Genomic DNA, 23907 nt, shown 5'->3' with positions numbered 1-23907 from the left:
TTGAGGTTTCAATTTTAATTTGTATAGTAGTCTATTTTTCTCTTTATTGACAGAATTTAAGAAATAGCATTGAAGTCTGTAAAGACTAGTTTGGTATATAACATTACCAGGAGCCAGCATTATAACTTGGTTTGATGAACCTTAAAACCATATCTTCTTTTGTGTTGTTGCTTAAGAAAATCATAGGGGCCAAAGCTGAAGTTTAAAAACAAAACAAAACAAAACAAAAAAACCCCCACTCATTTGATTTCTGTCCCAATCTTGTAAGTTACCTAGCACAATTTTTACGAAAGCCACTCTATCCTTCTTAGTGGTTGCAAGGGTAATGGCCAGTAGATTGATAGTATTTCTTGGCCAAAGCTGTGCTACTATTTTTTGTCAGCAACAGTGGCAAGCAGAGAGAAGTCTTTGAATGAGCCCTTCTCCTTTCTGCTGGGCCCACGTATCTGAAAAGAAAGTGGAAAGTGAAACCTTTTCCTGTCATTGACTTTCATCCTCAAACTTCAATTTAAGGCCATCTCAGATTGTGGTTTGATGGACTTTTCATTTAAGGTTAAGTTTTGCATGGTCCAAAATAGGTTAGTGCTTTGTATGCTGTGTCATAGATAACAAAACAATATCCTTAATCGGTGTTAAATTTCATTCATATTTTTAAGTAAGATTTCCTAATTGTATTTTATTCTTAAAATTAATTTTGATAGCCTTGTTTTTTTCAAGGAAAGGGTTATGGGGATTTGTCAAAGAACTAATGTTTTATTTAAACAAATTAAAATGTTTGTTTTCCCACACAGATTTGAATTCTGTGAACCCGCATTTGTGGTGGGTAATTGCCTTCAGATAGCTTCTGACAGTCATCAGTATGATCGAATTTACTGTGGTGCTGGAGTCCAGAAAGACCACGAAAACTACATGAAGATCTTACTCAAAGTTGGGGGCATATTGGTCATGCCTATAGAGGATCAGGTACCTTCACTGTCCTACATTTGTAACAGGACAGTTGTAACCTTGGTAATTATTAGGACTCTGTTACAGGGAAAGATAGATTGTAACTTTAAAAATAAGAAATAAGTCTTTACAGATCTGCATGTATGTGCATAGAAGGAAGCTCGAATGAGATCCTTAAATATTTTAGGCACAGCAGATGTAGAGAGGAAGTATGATGGGAGACTAGAGCTCACTTGAGTAGTCAGCCTCACCCAGTCAGTCAAGTCCTCATTTGGAATGTATCCAATTGAATGCATATCCTCTGCATGTTAAGTCTGGTTTGTGACCGGCTCCAAGCGTTTAGCTTCATAAATAAAACAAAACAAAAACAACTTCATTGAGGGGCTGGAAAGATGGCTCAGTAGATAAGAAGGCTATAATTATCAGAAATGTTTCTGGAAAGACCAGGGATAAGTTTGAATAGTAGAGGACTTGCCTCTCAGGTAACGTTATGGATTCTCCTTGGCAACACACATTTATGGTAAAAGAAAAAACGGGCATGCCTGGCTTAATGTGAAGAAAAGAGTGCAGTGTACACTGTTTTTAACACCTGTACACAGTACTTGTACTTTCCTTGATTTACTTGAACATTTCTGAAGCTTGCACTTAAACTTACTGACTTGTTTGGTTTCCTTTAATGATGTGTTTGAAGATAGGTTTCTTGTGAGTCAGGATCTTGTTCTATAACTCAAGCCAGCCTGCAGTGCAGGACATTGGTGTCTCAGTGTATGCTGGGTTTAGAGGCATTCTAAAGTCAGAATTAATAAAATCCTTTTTGTGGTTATTTAAAGCATTAAACTACATTTATTTATACCACGTATGTGGGTGTATGGCGGCATGCCTCAGAACACATTTGGAAGCCAAAGGGCAGCTTGTAAGAGTTGTTTTCTCCTTTGGCATGTGAGTCTCAGGGATAAAACCCAGGTGACATGTTTGGCAGCAAACATCCTCATCAGGGAGCCATCTCTCTGGCTTTAGTTGTGGTATGAAATTAAGGTTAGAGTTAGAATCTCTTATCACTGTTACAAGGAGTATAAAGTGAGTTCACTAGTATAGTCCTCTTAACCAAATTACTGAACCTATTTCATCAGACTTTTATTTGGGGAGGCAGTGTTGTGTGTAGATCTGTGGAAGTACTTGTGCAAGCTTTTATAAGTTGCATGTAACATAGAGACTCAGCCTGGCCATATTTAGGTTTTTATTTCTTGTACTGAAACATTCATCTTGGAACTGGACGTATGGCTCACATGTTAGGAATGCCAGTTGTGCAGTCACAGGTAAGAGCTAGGATCTTAGACTCGGGTAACAAGCTGGTTGTCCTGCAAATGCCTATAACTCCAGCTTCCTTCACACTCCAGCTTTTGGTTTCCACACATGCACATGCTCAATGAGGTCCTTCCCAGACCACACGTGTATAAATCCTTTTTGTAAGTTCATCTTCAATGGCATATGTGCGTAATTTATTCACTTTGAATTTCATACATATGAACAATATATTTTGATCCTATTCATCTTCTAACCACCCAGCGTAGATTCTCTTCCCAATGACTCCCTCCCAACCTCATGTCTCCTTTTTTCTTTAAATGACTCAGGAGTCCAATTAGTGTTATTCTTATACATGAGTGTGTAGCACCATTCACTGGAGAATTGTCAGCCTAACAAGGACTTCATTCCTAAAGGAAACTGACTCTCCTTTTCCTAGCAGCCATCATATATCAAGCAATACCTCTATTGGTATGGGTGGGGCCTTCCTGGAAATGCTAAAGTTTTGATCCTCAACTGTGAGCTCACAGGTGCCATGGTCTTGTCATATCCAGAAAACAGCATTTCTAGCAGTATGACCTAGTATGACCTAGCATTTCTAGTATGACTTCTGGCTTTTAGAATTTTTCTGTCCTCTTTTTGGGATGTTCCTGAGCTTTGGGAAGGTGTGACATAGATGCCCTGTTTATGGCCAAGTACTCCACAAGTGCTTACTCTCTGGAGTGTTTGGAAAATTGGGAGTTTCTGATAAGGACTGAGAGCATTACTCACGATGGACAGTTCATTGCTATTTTACTTAGTCAGATAATAGGAGTAAGTTCTCTCCTGGGTTCTATAAGCTCCTTCACTGGTCAGACGTAAAGTAGCAGGCATGCATTTCTTGCAGAGTAGGTGGTAGAGTTCTTGTGTTATAATATATACTTAAGTAGAAATATCTTAGTTGCATTTAAATGTTAGCTTCTTATTGGCAGTTATTCTTGCAAAAGTTTGACATTAAAGTAATAGAATTGCTTTTTTCTTGTTTGACTCCAATAGTTGACACAGATTATGCGGACTGGACAAAACACTTGGGAAAGTAAAAATATCCTTGCGGTTTCCTTCGCACCACTAGTACAGCCTAGTAAGAATGATAACGGCACACCGGACTCTGTAGGGCTCCGTAAGTAGATCTTTGAACTCAGAATGAGTTGTTACTGATGGCATTAGTAGATCATATATATGATTATAACAAATTTAATATTGCAGTAATGCAGTGAGTAGGTTGATTATTCTTAATTTAGTTTAAAAAATAGTCATATCTTTATTTTGTAAAGGGTACTGTATCTTCCAGGAAACTTAGAAGAAATGGATTATACTGACTGTCATTAGTTTGTAATGTGGTAGAAAGTAACTGATTGTGGTGTTATAGAGTACACTTAGATCTACCACAACTCAAACACCAAGTGAATACAGAAAACAAGATTTTATCATAATCAAGCGCCTACAGATCAATCAGGGATGAAGACCAGACTTGTGAGCCAAACTGTGACTTTTACCCCAGCCCCTTACACAGAATGTTACAGAACTTTTAAGCCTGAAAACCATAAACATCTCTGCCAAGTTAGTTAACATTTTTTTTCTACCAATCAGAATTTGGGGAAAGGAAGCTTTTCTAGGTACATTTCCCTATGGGGTATGGTAAGGTGCACTTACCCTGTTCTCATTGATTGGTTTATTCAACTTGCCTAGCACTCAGGGCTCAACCTGCCCTCCAGGACGTCAGTATCCCACATACATGTCCATCTGCCAAACAAGGTGTCAGTTACCTAGGGAGTTCTTGGGAACTTAGACTTTATTTGATCTCTATTCAAAGGAGATGGAAGGTTCTCTCAGAATGACTTCAGTTTGTTTCCTCTGCGTAGTGGAAGAGCATCTAGTCTAAGGGTGGTAGGCAGGAAGGTCTGTCTGCTGCTGCATGATCTGCATTATGACGAGAATGCTGTCAGAGAACCTACTTGGTCACGTGCTCACAGCAGCATTTTTTTTTTTTTTTTTGAGTCAGGGTCACCTGTTCACTATAAAGCCAAGAATGGCCTTGAACTCCTACTCTTTTTTTTTTTTTTAAATTTTTTAAATTTTTTTTTTTATTATTATTAACTTGAGTATTTCTTATATACATTTCGAGTGTTATTCCCTTTCCCAGTTTCCGGGCAAACATCCCCCTCCCCCCTCCCCCCATTGTCCCCCTCCCCCCAACAGTCTAGTTCACTGGGGGTTCAGTCTTAGCAGGACCCAGGGCTTCCCCTTCCACTGGTGCTCTTACTAGGATATTCATTGCTACCTATGAGGTCAGAGTCCAGGGTCAGTCCATGTATAGTCTTTAGGTAGTGGCTTAGTCCCTGGAAGCTCTGGTTGCTTGGCATTGTTGTACATATGGGGTCTCGAGCCCCTTCAAGCTCTTCCAGTTCTTTCTCTGATTCCTTCAACGGGGGTCCTATTCTCATGAACTCCTACTCTTAATGCCTCTACCCTCTGAGTGCTAGAACTGCAGGCAAGTCCCCTATGCTGGGTGGCAGGCATCTTTCGAGATGGTGACTGTAGAAGGTGTTGGGCTCATGAAGAGCATGAGCAGTTCAAGATCAGGAGCACGTTTGGTGCCTGTGGAGGATGGATCATCACCAGGACAGCGGGCAAGTTGTGAGGGTAGCTTATGTGGGTGTGGACAGAATTGACTGAAGGCAGAAGAATGTGGGTGGAGGAAAAGGAATTAGTTTTCCCTTTAATGACTAGCTGAGTGTGTTTATGTTACATTGTGGAAGGAAGGGAAGAGACATTTTCTTTAGGTTGCGTTTGAGTTGCCTATGAGCTTACAAGTGTCAGTAAGCCTTTGGGTGGGACAAAAACCTACCAAACAACTGAAATACTGAAACTGAAATACAGTAAGTACTAGTTAACGGTTATTTTTGACATTTTAGTTTCTCATAGCCCAATAGGAAGTAGTCCAGGCCTCTGTGGCCCATGCTGCCCATGCTGGTGTCCTTACAGGCACTTTGTGTATACGTGCACTTCTTCTGCTAGGCTCTGCATTTCTGTGCAGTGGCCATGGAAGTGCTTTACTCAAGAAAGCGTCCCGTTCTTCTTTATCTGACACTTCCTTTAGGTTTCTATGTGTCTTAGCTAAAGATTGTATTACATGCTAATGTGACTGATAATTGGCATGGATGTTGTGCTGCAGGTTATTAGTTTCCATTCCCTGCCACAGAAACAGAAATGCTAAGTAAGACAGTCAGCGATTGGGTGTTTGTTGAGTATATATGAGTATATATACTACAAACTAGAAATAAACTCAGCAAGGGCCAGCAAGAGGGCTCAGTGGCTACAGGTATTTGCAGAACAAGCCTAATTACATGCATCTGATCCCAGAAACCCACAGTAGAAGGAGAAAATCAACCCCTGAATGCTCTTCTCTGGCCTGCACGCATGTGCTGTGGTATGTGTATATCCACTGCACACATCATCACTATACACACACATGAGCTGTGGTATGTGTATATCCACTGCACACACACATCATCACTATACACACATCATCATTATACACACAGCGAAAGAAGGGAGGACGATCATTTGGAATGAACAGGGCCAAACTAAAAGAATCCGTCCTGGGGGCTGGAGAGATGGCTCAGAGGTTAAGAGCACCGACTGCTCTTCCAGAGGTCCTGAGTTCAGTTCCCAGCAACCATATGGTGGCTCATAACCATCTGTAATGGGATATCCTAACCTTCCTGCTTGAGTCTGTATTAAAATAGTATAATAAAATCTCAATCTTTGGTGAAAGAAAGAAGAGAGCCCCCCCCCCCCCCAAAGGATCCATTGTTCCTCTGAAGTACATTTTCAATAGAAATAATTAAAGTGGGAATGGAAGGGGGAGAGGTGATAAAATGGGATTGGTGTCAAGACAGTTGATGATCTCAGAGCCTGGGTACATTTCTTAACAACAGTCTCCAAAAGCAAATTTGGAAATCCTGGGAGTTGCTTTCCCTCATCCTTATATAATAATCACACAATGAGAAGGTTTTTAAAATTGTTATTTGCTAAAATTCCATGGAAGAATGAAGAATAAGAACAAGTCTCCTTTTATTAAAATAACTCACAGTATCTATTTGTTTGTAAAACATTATCCTGTTAATTATGGAAAATTACACTAGACTAGAACACTGGTCCAAAATCCCAGAAAAAACCATACTCTTACCTAAACCCTGTGCCGATGGGTATGGTAACAATAAAACTGCTCGTATTTAATAACTTATTAAAATAAAGATACAGTTTTTCCTTTGATTTATCACAATCTTTATTTGACTTAAAATCCTATTTCTTTCCGTGGTTTTATGTGGCATGTGGTTTATGTGCATATAAAACTGTAGAAATGTGATTTAAATTTTCAAAAAGAAGGCTAGGTATTTTGTTTAAGTTCAGGGGCTGATAATACCATAATAAATTATAAAATTTTATCACATTGGTTTCTGTGAAATCAGTCTTAAAAAATATATTTGAAGTTAGGGTGGGTTTTTGTTTGTTTTTTTTAAGGGAAACCAGAATGTTTTTTGTATGGTTCAACCTAAATAAAATGACTTTTCTCAATCTTGTCCTTTTTTGTTTGTTGTAATTGTTTATTTTTATGAGATGGGTTATCGCTCTGTAGCTCTGGCTGTAAAGACATACGTCTTTTACAAACCTTGTTTATTTTTTGCCCGTATATGTGTGTGGAGATGCTTGTACCAGTGCTTGCACACACATACAGAGGCTAGAGGAAGTCCCAGCTTGCACACACAGAGGCTAGAGGAAGTTCCAGCTTGAATACACATACAGAGGCTAGAGGGAGTCCTGCTTGCACACACACACAGAAGCTAGAGAAGTCCCCGCAACCCTCCTGTCTCCTGTGTTTCTGGTGTTGCTCCTGAAATGACCTTGATTAGTGACTACTGTATCTCTGATTCAACAAACACATGTGAGTTTTCTTCTCATTCTGTTCTCCCCTCTGCATTTGTCCTGTTTGTATCTGACACCAGCAGCTGCCCAGAAGTTCATGCTAGACATGGAATGTTTTAGTTTGTTATTTGTCCTTTTAGCTCCAGTAGCCAATTTGTTTCTGTGCTGTCTTATATATTGATATTTTGTGTGTCTCAACTCCTCTCCTGTCCCTTCCTGTCAGTGTGGCTGTATCCTTTGTGATCACCCAAGTGTTCGACCAGACATAACCACCTACACAGTATTCAGTTCTTAGCTCATGAAGCCCATTCTTTTATTAGGGCTTTGATGTTCTCTCTGCTGATCTCTCCATTTTCCTGACTGCTAGGTGATTTAGCTCCTTGGAACTCTGGCAAAACAGTCTCCCTGGAGTGGGAAGCTGCCATATCTGCCTGTCACAGGAAGTAGGCAAGAAGTTCCTGTGACATCACCCCAGTTTTGTGCTCTTCAGAGTCCCTGGATTTTCTCTTTCTTTTCATCTCTTCTCCTTTTTTAAACCTATGTCTTCCACATATGTGAGCTCCCTGTATTCAGGGACTTTCCCAGTTTAAAGCAGTCATGTATCTAAATGAGTTCTTATGTCTGGCCTAGTGTTTAACAAGTGATTTGTTAAGTAATTGGGCGAACAAATTTGCATCAAAGGCACAGTTGGTATTTTATACATTTGAGTTTATGATCCTTCTTCCTCCATTTTGTAATGTATTCCATGTAAGTTAACATCAGTCTCTTGTACTGGGGACCTGTGTTTATTCACAATTCCTGTGATGGAACTTTGCAGTGAACATGTGTGTGCTTGTTACCTCCCACTGACCCCGGGTCTCACTCTCTAGCCACACACACATGCCCATGCATGAGCACCCCCAGCAACTTTAGAGTTCAGGCAACTATTGAAATGTTACATTGAGTTTTTCTGATGAGTATTTGTCTCCATATAATGTATTCATTTTCTTAAGGAAAGGGTTAGTTTTTATTTTTAATTTATTTATAGGACTATTTTGCCTGCATTTATACATTGCTCAACATGTGCATACCTGGTCCCCCAGAAGCCAGAAGTGGGCATTAGATCCTTTAGAACTGGTGTTCCAAATGATTGTGATCCAACCCCTACCACCCCCATATAACTGAAACAGCAGTATTAAATGATAAACATGGTAAAATATCTCTTGAACTTGCCATTTTTGTCTTTATCCTGTTTCTAAGTTATTTATTCTTCCAGAGATTTACCTCATTTTGCTACACTGCCTACCCTGCTCAGTGTGCATTAAGTCGTTGTATATTAATCATTCTCAAGACAGTTTTTTTTTTTTTTTTTTTTTTTGGTTCTTTTTTTTCGGAGCTGGGGATCGAACCCAGGGCCTTGCGCTTCCTAGGCAAGCGCTCTACCACTGAGCTAAATCCCCAACCCCAAGACAGTTTTTTATAGTTTGATGTTTTCTAAAGTTTGTGAAGAAATGTACAGTATATAATGTTTTCATTTTTGTGTTTGTTTGTAGCCCCGTGTGCTGTCAGGAATCTCCAAGACTTGGCTCGTATTTACATTCGACGTACACTTAGAAACTTCATAAATGATGAGATGCAAGCCAAGGGGATTCCACAAAGGGCTCCACCCAAGAGGAAAAGGAAGAGAGTTAAACAGAGAATCAACACCTATGTATTTGTGGGTAATCAGCTTATCCCTCAGCCTCTAGACAGTGAAGAGGATGAAAAAATGGAAGAAGACAGCAAGGAAGAAGAGGAGAAAGATCACAGTGAAGCCATGAAGCGTGAAGAGCCACCTCAGAACCTACTGAGGGAAAAGATAATGAAGCTGCCACTCCCGGAGTCTTTAAAGGCTTACTTGACATATTTTAGAGACAAGTAACTTAAAACAAAGAAGAATGCCTACTGATAAACTCCCTTACTCTTGTAAATGTAGTGTTAATTAGGAGTTAGAGAATTACTTCATTAGAATGAATTATTGCAGAAAAAAAGCATAAGTTATTTCTCTTAATGACAGAAATGATGTATTCAGTGATTTAAAGAGTCTCTTTCCTAAAATCTATTTTTCTTAAGTCTTGAAGAATTGCTGTTTTGATCTCAAAGTGGAATGGGTCAATAGTAAGAACTTTGTATACAGTACTCTTTCTGGTCTTCATGGATTTGTAGTATTGGCAATTGAATTTCATTCTATAAGAGGTTGATACATTGTCACACACATATAGGCTTATTTAAATTGCAGTTTGCATTTCCGTTATGCGAGCTTGCTTATCTAATAAGGAAAGCAAATGCTTGTAGACCTATTTACCTTACTTTTGTTCTAGACATATTCCGGGCAACATATGAGTGCAATACTAATTCAAGATGCTGAATAATTTAGCTTTAAAAACAACCGACTTCATGAAATTTTACAGATCTGAACCTTTAGCTATTGCCAAAAGGCATGGGGAAAATTCCTGCTTCTCTCATAGAGATTTTAAGAGCACAGCTAGTGAATGTTAAAGTAGGAAGTGGCTACTTGACACAACTAGATTGTATGGGCCCTTTGTGTTCTCAGTATTTAAAGATAATGAGGTTTTCTTAACTGTAGACTTTGGTAGTATATTTAGGATTGCTTTTCTATAAATAACTATAAAGTACTAGATTTGAAAAGTCATTCATTGTCCCACTTGCCTCTAAATGCAGACAGTGAGTACGTCACATTAAGTGACCACCACTTCTTAGGGACTGCCAGTAGCAGGGGGAATGATACGGCCAGTTGAGGCATTTAGCAGTGGAACTGTTCTATAAGTGGGTATTTATTTTTGACAAGGTAGGCCACACTGGCCTCATCTGCTCTGAGTCTTCCTAATATAGAAAGTCATGGAAGTTGTATGTAGATGCCTTTGTGTTAAATTTTGCTTCAGAATCAGAGTGGGATCTCTGGGACACATACCAAGCTCGTTTGCCTTCATTCTGTATTTTGTTTCTTTGATAAAATAATGATTTTCATTTTTTGCTTAATACTACATTCTTAAGCTACATAGACTCTCTCCGTGATACAACAGGCAGTGCATGCTGTTACTAGTTCTTTCCTCCTAGTAAGGCCTGCACAGTTATTTCTTGTTAAGAAGCTGTGAGATGTGACCTACTTACTGCTTAGCATCACACAGAAGGGAAGATTTCAAGTGTCTCACTTATTCCCACCACATCACTGTCAGAACAGCCTCTCAGATTCACCCAAAGAAATACAATCATGATGACTCAAATGGTGTATAACTCAGGTCCAGTAATTCTGCATAGGTAATCAGTTAAAACAGTTTAAACATGAAATTGATTCAAATATTGATAATGTTTTACTAATGTGAGCAACAGTGTTATGGAAAGGATTCATTTGACTCTTGTGGAATGGGCCTGTCTAATTTTTCTTAACATAATCGGTAAAGTATTACTAAGAAATGCTCCATCCTGTTTCTGTCCAAGAAAGGAAAGCGATACCTCCTGCTCCCTGAGGTGGTACTGGGGATTTAACCGGGACCAGGACCTCCTGCACGCTAGACAAGCACTCTACAAATGAGATATATTCCTAGACCAACAAATCCTTTTGTTCTGTCTAAAAATTTGTTTAAGAAGTTTAATCTTGAACTCCAGATGCCCACATAGTCTTATCTGGGAAGATATTCATTTATTTCTCATTTTGTCACCCATATCTACTTTTTCTTAGAGGTTGATGTACAGATATCTGAAAATATGTATTCCTCAATGATCTTATTTAGGAGAGTGTTTTTACTGTCATATTTAAAAATAGATTATTTTCATGCTGCCTTCTGTTGATTTTGGCAAATTGTATAATAGATTGTCTTGATCATTGCATTTTTTGTCTTTTAAATGTATATTTTGTCTTTTTAAATTCATTTACTTCTCAGGTGTGACTTTATGGTTGACTTTAAAGGTATGAATGAATGAAAATTTAAGGAAAGCTGTCTTATCTATTAACTTAGATGCATTAGAATAAGAATATTTGGGTTTGAGCTTCTTTTTATTTGAGTATAGAAAGTTATGCTTTATAAGTAAAGAAATAGCAAGTACAGAGGAAATAAAAATAAATGGAAGAAAGTAAAAAGGAAAAAAACCCTAAGAAAATGAAACAAAAAAAAAAATGTAAGCGAAAGCAAGCCACATGTGATGGCCAACGCCTGTGACCAGCACTTGAGAGACTGAGGCAGGAAGAATACTACAAGCTTGAGGCATGTGTGGTTTCAGAGTGACTTTGAAGCCCGTCTGGGCCATAGAGTAAGACCAGGTTTTGTTCTGGAGAACATAAACAAAAGTATATGATAATTACAGGGAATAGTCTCATGGATTTACATAAAGACAACAAGAGGGCTTGAGTGGAGATGTGTGGTGCTGAAGTCTTGCAGATTGGAGGCAGGGCCTGACAGAGCATCCACCATTACCAAAATCCTTAGGATCTGGGAGCGACACCATAGCTGCCAAGGGTCTGATTTAAATCTGTTCTACTCACTGGTCAACATATTGGACTCTGCTGTTAATGTAATGTTAAAATAGCATACCTGGTGAAAATAAAATACAGGAAGTGTGTTGAGTGTTTGAGATGAAAGTAAAAGAAAACCTAAATCATTGGGCAACTTGGGAGGAAAATCATTTTAAATAAACAAATCACATCATTACACAGCATTATCCAGTGGCCTGCCTCTTATTTTTGAGATCAATAATTACAGTATTTAGCCCCATTTTTAAGGGCAGAAATCCTGGCTCCATTGACTTCAATGGTGAGGTCAGTCCCCATGGAGACACCCCAGTTAAAGAACTGAGCATTGATGAGAGCAGATTGGATTTGTTCAGTGTAACTGCATAGGAGATAAGAACAAGCAGTGATCTAGTGACCCACACCTGTCTTGCCATTAATATATTGACATGACCTTTGGATTGAGACAAAGGTAGGCAAGGAGCATAAGGCAGGCCTGAGTATAGTATGGTCCTAGAAGGTGGCCCAAAGAAATCATTCAAAGATGATTACTACTTCAGTTTTGGCCTTGTCCTCACCAGTAATTGCTCCTATCTGGGCATGTTTTAAATTTCTGTCCTACACTCCCAAGGTGACTTATGAGACCAAGAAAGAAGGCAAAGCTTTTGACTTTTTACATTGCTGTTTATCTCTAATACAGCACTCTTAATGCACTCTTAACTGCTGTAGCTAAGACTTTTCAGTGCTGTATTGAGTTGAGAGAGTAGAGATCCTTCTTGAGTTCATGTTAGTGGAAATACTGAGTTCTCCCATAAAAATGATGTGCCTGTGGGTATATAGTCTTTATTATGTGGAGATACCAACCTTTTATCCTAAATTTCTTCAGGACTTTTAACATAAAGGCATGTTAAATGTTGTCCAAAGCCATTTTTTGCACTTAATGAAGATTATGGTATTCTGTCTTTGAGCCCATTTATGAAATGTCATACCCCTACTGACAACTCTTACAACAAGGACATAACTAAACCTCCTCAAAGTTCTGCTAACTGTGGACCAAGCATTCAAATATGGAATCCATTCTCATTCAAGCAACCACAACCCTTCAGACTCCACAACACTCCAATTTTTATATTATTTCTAACCCATTTTCATGATGTTTCTTGGGCCTTGGGAGGGGAATGGTATAGATGACTGATTGATTTATCAATTAGCAACAGTTTCTTATTCTGAGCACTTAACCACTGCAAATGGAAGATTCTCTGACCAAGGCTGAGAATAGTATATATGGTTTAGAAAGCAGTTTTACAGCATGTCCACTTTGAAAGACAGTAGTTTGCCACCTGAATCCTATGATATCCCCAGTTTTGGGCTTTTGATTAGATTTTACAGTAGCAGAAATGAATTAGCTGATTTGCATAACAACTACCTTACAACTGCCCCCACAGCGAATAAGGATTCTCTTTTTTTCATCTACATCTCAGCATTATTGATGGCAGTTCTGGCTGGGGTAAGGTAGAATAACAAAGTAGTTTTGGTTTATACTTCCCTGCTGTGTGGGGATCTTGAACCCTTTAAATGCATTTAGCCATTTTTTTTCTTTGGGGAATTCTGTTAGGTTCCATAGCCCATTTAAATTATTTCCTTCTATTCTTTATGCATTACAGATAGTAATGATCTGCCACATGAAGTTTTCCTTTCATTCTCTAGGTTGCTTCTTCATTCTATTACCACTTTCCTATGTTGTACATGAAGTTCCAGCTATTGATGGTTGGTTCCTGAATGTCTGACCCTTACTCATAAATCCTGAAATATATGCCCTACTTTTGCTCTGGCATTTTGAGAATTTCAGGTCTTTTGCTGAAGTTCTTGATTTATTAAGAGTCGAGTTTTATGCAGGGTGAAAGGTGAGGGTCTGCTATCATTCTGCCTGACACCATTTTTATTTTATTTTTTTGGAGACCCTGAAGCCTTCAAACTTTAGCAACCTTGCACAGTGTTTACATTGGAAAATCTATTTCCCAAAGAATTTGGAACTGTGCATCCAAATAGTGATAGTGTTGTGTACATTGCAAGGGGCCCATGAACCCAACCTTGGTGCCTGCTTGCTTTGATCCCCTTCTCAATTTAAAGAGTACTCACCAGAGAGGAAGTTGACCTTCCATTTACATCCCAGGACATCAGTGCTCACACACCTGACAAGAAAGGAAGGCATTACACGTAGACTCCATGTATGGCCTTACTCAGTGGGAGAGAACCTGGAATGAAAACAAACCCAGAGATGATTTCCTTGTTCCATCAAGAGGCAGTGTGGCAAAATCAATGCTTATAGATCTGAATGAGAGAAAGATAAAGCACGGAGATTAGTTCTTCCAAAAGAGATTTGAACTATAGAGCACACCTGTCATTCTTGAGTCCTAGCGCTAGGTCTGTCCTCCAAAGCAGTGGTCTTAACGTTTTGTTTTTATCAACATGCTACAAGGGTTTTAGGGTTCTGTGGTTCAGTGGGGTGTGTGAGCTTTTCTTAGGCAGTGAAATGAGAGGGTGCTAGGCTACGTTCCATCCTTGCCCCCAAAGGGGTATAGAGGAGGCAGAACACAGCCTAAGATGGAGACCCCAGCACACATGAGAAATGGTGCAGGCTGAGGCAGAGAAGACAGGGATTCCCAAACTTAACGTTGTCCATTCACCGTCTGGAACCTCATGGAGTCAGGAAAGGGAGCTGTGTGGGACCAGGGGAAGGGGGAACTCCAGCTTAAATTAGGGTTTGTAAGTATCCATATCTGGAGGGCAGAGGGGCCTTCTGTGGGAGATTTAGGTGACCACAGCTCTGTATGATGAAGGCTCCCCCCCCCCCCACAGCATTTCTTGAGAAAGTTCTTGCCTGTTCAAACAGTTTATTCATTGTTCAAGTCCAGTTTATTCATCGTTCATTGTGGAAGATGGGTGCATACAATTTACTCTGGGTGGACTAGAGATTAAATACCTTTTGTAGAAAATAATGTCCCAGAAGGGAAGCTTACTGGCTAAATCCCTGGGGCCCATCTAGATACCTTATTAGCATAGAGAAATATGCTTTGTGCTTCGTGACTTGCTCCCACAATCCTCATGTAGGGTGTCATGATCATGAGCTCTAGGACAGGAACTGGGTCCGGAGTAGATGAAATGCCTATCATTCTCAGATATGAGAATTTTCTGAATCTGCTCAACCCTCCCAGTTTTTGTCTGTTGACACTGTTTCATTTGCCCCCACAGAGTTCCTTTTGTTAGTCTTCTTGATAAGATAATTTTCAATTGAACTGAGAAGGAAGCTCAAGGGCATTCCCTTATTGAAGAACAACAGGGAAGACAAGCTGTAGTCTTGACAACTGCTAGAGAGAGGGAGATGGGGAAAGAGGTAGAGATGTCTTAAGAAAACAGGCATCTTCAACAATGGTGGGCAGCAGATAGCTGCTGCATTACTGTGTGAGGAAAGTCTTCAGTGAAAGAGAAAGCATGGAGACTCTACTTAGGATTCTGGCCAGGTTCCAGGTGGAAAATAAGGCAAAAGGAAATAGATTTTGTGAATTAGAACTCTGAATATCAACTAGGCTTATCAAAGATCTTAGGTAACTCTACTAGTTGGGGGTATCCAAAGAAAATAGAGAAAATGGAAAAGTAAAAATTGTGCTTATGAGTTAAAACCCATAGAGTCAGATTAAACAGTGAAACGCTACAGAGAACTATCGGGTTAGAGCTTTTAAAGTTTCAGCTGAGAGATCAACTGTTTTTATTAAGTCTTTATATGTGACTTTCTCTCTAGCAGTGTCCAATACATGTTTTGTTTTGTATATTTGTAATACAATGTTAGAAGTTTATATGTATTTTTATGATCCTGCATATGTATTTGGTGTTCCATTTGCCTCCCTTTCTTGTATAGACCTTTCCCCCTAAATTTAGGAACTTTGATTATATTGAAAATGTTTTCTATGGTTTTCCATACTCTTAATTTATGTTTTTAGTTGGTTGTCTCAGTAAGTTTCCAGTGTTTTGGATGGCCCTATTTTCAGAGTCTGATAATCTTGACATCTCATGCATTCATTGCTGGGCTTCTAGATGCTGGGTATACCAGTGGGGGTGGTCACTGGTAAGATTGGATCTCAGATGCTGCCTTCCTTTCCCCAGTGTGGCCTTCGTGGGTCAAGTCTACTGCTAGTCATAACTCTTTGTGTGGTCCTTCAGATTGGGTTTGTGATACTGACTCCTATATCTGAGCCATCTTCCTAATGTTAGGCACACAGATGGAAATCAAGTTGGTATGCTGTTGCATAATCTGTTTGCAGAATCTGGTGGTTCTGATTCAAAGTTTCTCACATGTATGTGCTGAACAGATGCCAGTGTGTTGTTCACATGACACTTGCTGGGACTGTAGAATCTGAAGTTTCTCCCACACAAACTCATTAGGGTTCATTTTAAAGAATTGCTTACCCAAGTTTTTCTTCCCGTATTTAACTGGCCTTTGAATTTCCTGGCCCGGGAATCAAATGGGTGATTTGATCTTCATTTTTATTTCTCCTGTACTCCAGTTGCAACCCTCAAGTCCTATCTCTAGCCCTATAGCAGCAGCACATGTGCTGTGGCTTTCCCTTGCTCTGTGCCCCCATTCCTAGGGCAACCTGAAGATCTGTGCATTCACCGGAGGCACTCTCTGCCTTGAGCAGTGCTGATTTGGGAATCAAGTAGTGCATCTTCATTCTCCTTTCTGTCTCCCAAATTCCAATTGCCCAGTCTCTTTCCTAGCCCCAGAGCAGACCACCAACTGAGGCCCATCCTTCCTCTGGGGACTCCACCAGACCTTGTGACAGACTCACTTTCCTGCTTCCTGTGGACCCTTTTAGCTCCAAGTCCTTCTAGATTATACCCATTCCTTTGTGCCAGCATCTGATACCAAGCAATACATTCTACTTGCGACCATCAGTGGCCACAGCTGGCAGGTACTCAGAACTCTGTCCCAGCCAACTACCACATTATTTGGGAGCTCCAGAGAATACAACAGAAACCAAGGAACAGAATACCCACCAAAAAGATAAGACCAGACTTTAATATCTAGAATTACAATATCTTCCAACCAAGATGCCTAGATACCAGCACAAAAACACAATGACTGATAACTAAGACAATATACATCCACGAGAATCTAGCCACTATACTACAGAAGGCCTTGAGAAATGCAGCTAGACAAGAATTTTAAAATATGATTATATGATCAAGAACTTTTATGAAGAAATGAAATCTATTAATAAAGTTTGTAAAAAAAACAAACAGAAAATTAATAAAACAGTTCAAGGCATGGAAGTAAAAATAGATTTACAAAAACCAAAGGAAAAAACACAATTTAGGGAAATCTGGAAATGAAAAACTTAGGAACCTAAACAGGAACTACAGAGGCAAACTTGAGCAATAGAATATAAACATTGGAAGAGAGACTCCTCAGATGGTGAAAACAAGATAGAAGAAATGGATACATTGGCCAAAGAAAATGCTAAATGTAAAAAAACAGATTCAGGCACTAGTAGAAAAATTCAACACTGATGGCTTGTATATGCTTGGCCCAAAGAGTGGCACTATTAAAGGCACTACTTATGGAGTAGGTGTGGCCTATTAGATAGAGTAGCTGTGTCACTGTGGGTGTGGGCTTTGTTCTAGCTTCCTGGAAACCAGTATTCTGCTAGTCGCCTTCAGAAGAAGATATAGAACTCTCAGCTCTGCCTGCATCTTGCCTGCCTGGATGCTGCCATGCTTCCTGCCTTGATGATAATGAACTGAACCTCTCAACCTGTAAGCCAGCCTCAAGTAAATGTTGTCCTTATAAGTGTTGTCTTGGTCATGGTGTATGTTCACAGCAGTAAAACCCTAAGACAGACATGAAGAGGTTAATAACACCAAAGAAAAAGTAGTAACTTAAGACTTTAATATTAAAAAGTCAAAGGAGGAATATAACAAAATAACAGGAATCACTCAGCATTGCTCTTTGATACCTCTCAACATCAGTAGTCTCAGTTCCCCAATAAATCACCCAGACTAACAGATTGGATATGAAAACACCCATCCTTCTGCTGCATCCAAGAAACAAGCCTTAAGATGAAGAATAGACATTACCTCAGTGTAAAAGGATTCAATGAACCTAAAAAAGAACCTAGTGTAGCCACTTTATAATCTGACAAAATAGACTTTATACAACTAATCTGAAGACAGGAAAAAGACAGTATATAATGATCAAAGTAGTGATGACCAAAAGATACTGCAATTCTTAACACCTATGCACCAAACACAAGAACATTTAAGCTCATAAAATAAACATACAACAACTGAAATTATGTATTGATCTTCACAGAGTATTAGCTGATGTCAATAGCTCATTCTCAACAACAGATGGGTCATTAAAAAAAAAAAAAAACAAACCTAAACAGAGAAATGATGGAGGAAAGTGAAATAGTAAATGAAATTAACTAACAGATATTTGTAGAGTATATTATCCAGACACAGAAAAAAAAATCTCCTTTGCTACAGCTCATGAAAGTTTTCCAAAATTGACCACATACTTGGACAGAAAGCAAATGTTAACAGATACAAGAAAATTAAAATAACATCCTGTATCCTATCTGACCACTACTTTGAAGCTAGGTATCAACAACAATAGAAACACCAGAAAGCCTAAAAACTCAAGGAAACAGAACAACTTGTTTCTGAATCAAAGATGGGCCAAGACAGAAGTTAGGAAAGAAAGAAAAAGCTCTTTAGAATTGAATGAAAATGGAAACACACCACGTCGAAACTTACAGGACACCATAAAAGCAGTTTTAAAAGGCAAGTTCATAGCATTAGGCACCAAAGAAATTGAAGAGTTATCATTCTCATAAAACAGCACAAATGAATGCTCTAAAATAAAAAGAAGAAATAATACCCAAAAAGGAGTAGATATCCATAAATAACCAAATTTGGAGCTGAAATACATAAGATGGAAACAAAAAGCATAGTTTTTCAGTGAAACAGATTCATTCTTTGAAAAAATCTGTAAGATTGACAAATCCTTAACCAAATACCTAAGAGTTGAAGAGAAGATTCAAATGAAGAAAACTACAAATGAAAGGGGACATAACAACAGACACTGAGGAAATCCAGATAAATGTAAGGACATCATTAAAAAAAAATTATGCTCCACCAAATTGTAAGCCCTAAAGAAATGGATAATTTTCTCAATAGGTGCAACTTACCAAAATTAAATCAAGATCAGGTAAGCAATTTAAAAACACCCATAACCCTCAGTGAAATTAAAGCAGTCATTAAAAGTCTGCCAACCTATAAAAGCCCAGGGCCAGGTGGTTTTAGTGTAGAATTATACCAGACTTTCAAAGAAGGATTAACTTCTCAAGTTACTCCTCAAAATACAAACAAAAAGAACACTACCTACTTGTTTTTATGAGGACACAATTGTGATACCTAAACCACCAAAAGACACATCAAAGAAAGAAAATTGCAGACTGAAATTTCTTAAAAACATAGTTGCAAAAAATACAATACTTTCAAACTGAATCTAAGAAAACTTCAAAAAGATCATTCACCATGATCCAACAGGCTTCATTTCAGAGAGGAAGGGATGTTTTAAATATTTAAATTGATAGATGCGATCACATAAACAGTGATAGACCAAACTACATGATCATTTCATTAGATGCACAAAAGACCTTTGACAAAATCCAGCACCCCTTTATGATAAAAGTCCCAGAGAGATGAGGTATACAAGGAATATCCCTCAACGTATTGAAAGGTCATTTATGGCAAACTTGTAGCCAACATCAACCAAAATGCAAAGAAACTGAAAAGGTTCTCTAAAATCAAGAAGACATGGTTGTCTATTCTCCCATACCTATTCAATATAGGACTTGAAGTCTTAGCTAGAGTAATAAGACAATTGAAGCAGATCAAGTGTATATAAGTTGGAAAGGCAGAAGTTAAAGGATATTTGTAGATGATATGATAGTATCCCCCAAAAACCCATCAGGAAACTCCTACAGTTGATAAACACTTTAAGCAAAGCAGCAGGATACAAAATTAATACACAGAAATCAGGAGCCATCCTATAAACAAAAGAGATTGAGGAAGAAATCAAGGAAGACTTTCACAAGAGCCCCCCAAAAGTGAAATACTTTTATGACAAAACCTTTAAAACACTGTAGAAAGAAATTGAAAACGATATTAGAAAATGACAAACATCAAACTAAATGGAAAGAAACTTGAAGCAATCCCACTAAAATCAGGGACTAGACAAGGCTGCCCACTCCCTACTTATTCAACATTGTACTCGAAGTCCTAGCCAGACAGCAAAAGAAGGTCAAAGGGATACACATTGGAAGGGAAGAAATCAAAATATCACTATTTGCAGATGGTATAATAGTGTACTTAAGTGACCCCAAAAGTTCCACCAGAGAATTACTTAACCTGATAAACAACTTCAGCAAAGTGTTAGGGTATAAAATTAACTCAAACAAATCAGTCACCTTCCTCTACTCAAAGGATAAACAGGCTGAGAAAGAAATTAGGGAAATGACACCCTTTACAATAGTCCCAAATAATATAAAATATCTTGGTGTGACTTTAAGCAAGCAATTGAAAGATCTGTATGACAAGAACTTCAAGTCTCTGAAGAAAGAAATTGAGGAAGATTTCAGAAGATGGAAAGATCTTCCATGCTCATGGATTGGCAGGATTAATAGAGTAAAGATGGCCATTTTGCCAAAAGCAATCTACAGATTCAATGCAATCCCCATCAAAATTCCTACTCCATTCTTTATAGAGATAGAAAAAGCAATTTGCAAATTCATTTGGAAGAACAAAAAAACCCAGGACAGTGAAAACTATCCTCAACAATAAAAGAACTTCTGGGAGAATCACAGAGCAATAGTCATAAAACCTGTATGGTATTGGTACAGAGGCAGGCAGATAGATCAGTGGAACAGAATTGAAGACCCAGAAATGAACCCACACACCTATGGTCACTTGATCTTTGACAAAGGAGCCAAAACCATCCTATAGAAGAAAGATAGCATTTTCAACAAATGGTCCTGGTTCAACTGGAGGTCAGCATGTAGAAGAATGCAAATCAATTCATTCTTATCACCATGTACAAAGCTTAAGTCCAAGTGGATCAAGGACCTCCACATCAAACCAGATACACTCAAACTAATAGAAGAAAAAGTGGGGAAGAATCTCGAACACATGGGCACTGGGGAATTTTTCCTGTACAAAACACCAATGGCTTATGCTCTAAGATCAATAAGAGACAAATGGGACCTCATAAAACTGCAAAGCTTCTGTAAGGCAAAAGACACTGTCGTTAGGACAAAACAGCAACCAACAGATTGGGAAAAGATCTTTACCAATCCTACGTCTAATAGAGGGCTAATATCCAAAATATTCAAAGAACTCAAGAAGTTAGATTCCACAGAACCAAATAACCCTATTAAAAATTGAGGTTCAGAGCTAAACAAAACATTCTCACCTGAGGATTATCGAATGGCCAAAAAGCACTTAAAGAAATGTTCAACATACTTAGTCATCAGGATAATGCAAATCAAAACAACCCTGAGATTCCACTTTACATCAGTCAGAGTGGCTAAGATCAAAAACTCAGGTGACAGCATATGCTGACAAGGATGTGGAGAAAGAGGAACACTCCTCCATTGTTGGTGGGATTGCAAACTGGTACAACCACTCTGGAAATCAATCTGGAGGTACCTCAAAAAGTAGACATTCCACTACCTGAGGACCCAGCTATACCTCTCCTGGACATATATCCAAAAGATGCTCCAACATACAAGAAATACACATGCTATGTTCATAGCAGCCTTATTTATAATAGCGAGAGACTGGAAAGAACCCAGATGCCCTTCAACAGAGGAATGGATTAAAAAGATGAGGACATCTACACAATTGAGTACTACTCAGCTACCAAAAACAATGACTTCATGAAATTCATAGGCAAATGGAATGAACTAGAAAATATCATCCTGAGTGAGGTAACTCAATCACATAAAAACACACTTAGTATGCACTCATTGATAAATGTATATTAGCCAAAAAGCTCAAATCACCCAAGACGCAATCCACAGACCACAGGAAGCTCAAGAAGGATGGCCAAAATGCGGATGCCTCCCACTCTTTCTTAAAAGGGGAAAAATATTCATAGGAGAGGATATTGAAGCAAAGTTTAGAGCAGAGTTTGAAGGAATGGCCATTCAGAGCCTGCCCCACATGTGGCCCATATATACAGCCACCACAAGTAGACAAGTTTGAGGAATTTAAAAAATGTACACTGAAAGGGACTGGATATAGATCTCTCCTGAGAGACACATCCAGAGCATGTCCAATACAGAGGTGAATGCTATCAGCAAACCACTGAACTAAGAACAGGACCCCCTTGTGGGGAATTAGAGGAAGTACTAAAAGAGTTGAAGGAGCTTACAACCCCATAAGAACAGCAATGCCAGCCAACCAGAGCTTCCAAGGACTAAACCACTACCAAAAACTATACATGGACTGACCCAGGGCTCCAACTGCATATGTAGCAGAGAATAGCCTTTTTAGGGCACAAGTGGAAGGGGAAGCCCTTGGTCCTGCCAAGGTTGGACCCCCAGTGCAGGGGAATATGGGGGGACAGTAAGGGGGATGTATGGGGAGAATACCCCTATGTGGGATGGGAGGAGAGAGGATGGGGGCTTATGGACAGGAAACTGGAAAGGGGAATAACATTTGAAATGTAAGTAAAGAAATATAGCTAATAAAAAATTTTAAAAAACGACAAGATATTTCATGTTCATGGATTGGTAGGACTAATATAACAAAAATAGCCATGCCACCAAAAGCAACCTATAGATTTAATGTAATCCCTATCAAAATTCTACAATTCTTCACAGAAATTGAAAGATGAATTTTCAGTTTCATGTGGAAACACACACACGCAAGAGAAAGCAAGGAAACTTAAAACAGGATAGCTAAAAAGTAAATAATAATAATAATAATACTTCTAGAGGTTTTGCCATCCTTGATCTCAAAGTGTACAAAAAGAGTTATAACAAAAACAGCATGGTTTCAGCATAGAGACACATGAATTGATTAATGAAAGCAACTTCGAGCTTCAGACATGAGTTCACACATGTATGATTTTTGGTACAGAAACCAGAAACACCCTCGAAAAATGACAGCATCTTCAACAAATGGTGCTAGTCAAGTCCAAATGGATCAAGGATCACAACTTAATGGCAGATAAACTGGATCTGACAGAAAAGAGTGTGGGAAGTAGTTTTGAACTCATTGTCAGAGGAAAATACTTTTTGAACAGAGCACCATTAGCACAATTAATAAATGGTACCTTTGAACAGCCACATCCTTTGGTAAAGTAGGAACTTACAGAATGGGAATTATTTTATTTACCATATCAGATAGAGGGCTAATATTTAAAATCTATAAGGAACTGAAAAAAAAAAACACGGGACATTAAGTAAAGAACCCAACTTAAATTGGGGTACAATATAAACAATTTTCAAAAGATGAAGCATAACTGCCTGAGAAGAACTTAAGGAAATGATCAGCATTGTTAATCACCAGGGAAATGTAAATAAAACTACTTGGAGATATCATATTACACCAGTCAAAATGGTTAAGATCAATGAAACAAATGGCAACAAATACTAACAAGGATGTGGAGTAAGGGAGGCACTCATACATTGCAAGTAGAGTAGGAGTGTAAACTTGTAAATCCACTAATGAAGTCAGTGTAATAGTTCATTAGGATGATTTACCTCAAGATACAGCTATTATCACGCTTGGGCATAAACCTAAAAGATTCAACCATGATCATTGTTTCTCTATTCATAATAGAGAGAAATTAAAATTAGCCTAGATGTCTGTTAGTAAAAGAATAAAAGATGAAAGGATAAATAAAGAAAATGTGGTACATTTACCCAATGGAATTATTACTCAAATTGAAATAAGGAAATTCTCAGTAAATGGATGGAGCTTGAAAAAGATAAACATCCCGAGTGAGATAAACAAGTTCCAGAGAGACAAATATGGTATATATTCACTTATATATGATATAAGCTGCTAAGTCTTCAATAAGTAGGCTATTATTAGTATAACACAGAGATTATACATAGAGTAAGGTTCAAGTGGGC

General features: G+C 38.6%; 1 protein-coding gene and 1 long non-coding RNA gene across 17 annotated transcripts in view; one reads left to right on the top strand and one right to left on the bottom strand.

Annotated features, from left to right (window-relative positions):
• The window catches only part of Pcmtd1 (protein-L-isoaspartate (D-aspartate) O-methyltransferase domain containing 1), a 70291-nt gene extending 58384 nt beyond the window's left edge, over positions 1 to 11907 (top strand). For 12 of the 16 annotated variants that reach the window (XM_087550181.1, XM_087550187.1, XM_087550177.1 and 9 more), the window contains 3 exon segments: positions 792 to 963; positions 3283 to 3406; positions 8748 to 11907. In XM_087550181.1, coding sequence (XP_087406307.1) covers positions 910 to 963; positions 3283 to 3406; positions 8748 to 9115 — 546 coding nt within the window. In that variant the 5' untranslated portion in view covers positions 792 to 909 and the 3' untranslated portion in view covers positions 9116 to 11907. 16 annotated transcript variants of the gene reach the window in all.
• Positions 1 to 23907, bottom strand: part of LOC148005644 (uncharacterized) — a 79745-nt gene that overhangs the window by 9565 nt on the left and 46273 nt on the right. The gene's annotated exons all lie outside the window — the stretch shown is intronic.

The sequence above is a fragment of the Rattus norvegicus genome, chromosome 5 (genome assembly GCF_021556685.1).
Source record: "Rattus norvegicus strain SHRSP/BbbUtx chromosome 5, alternate assembly SHRSP_T2T, whole genome shotgun sequence".
Classification (NCBI taxonomy): Eukaryota; Metazoa; Chordata; class Mammalia; order Rodentia; family Muridae; genus Rattus; species Rattus norvegicus.
The sequence above is the reverse complement of the archived record's forward strand: the minus strand, read 5'-3'. Positions and strand labels throughout refer to the sequence as shown.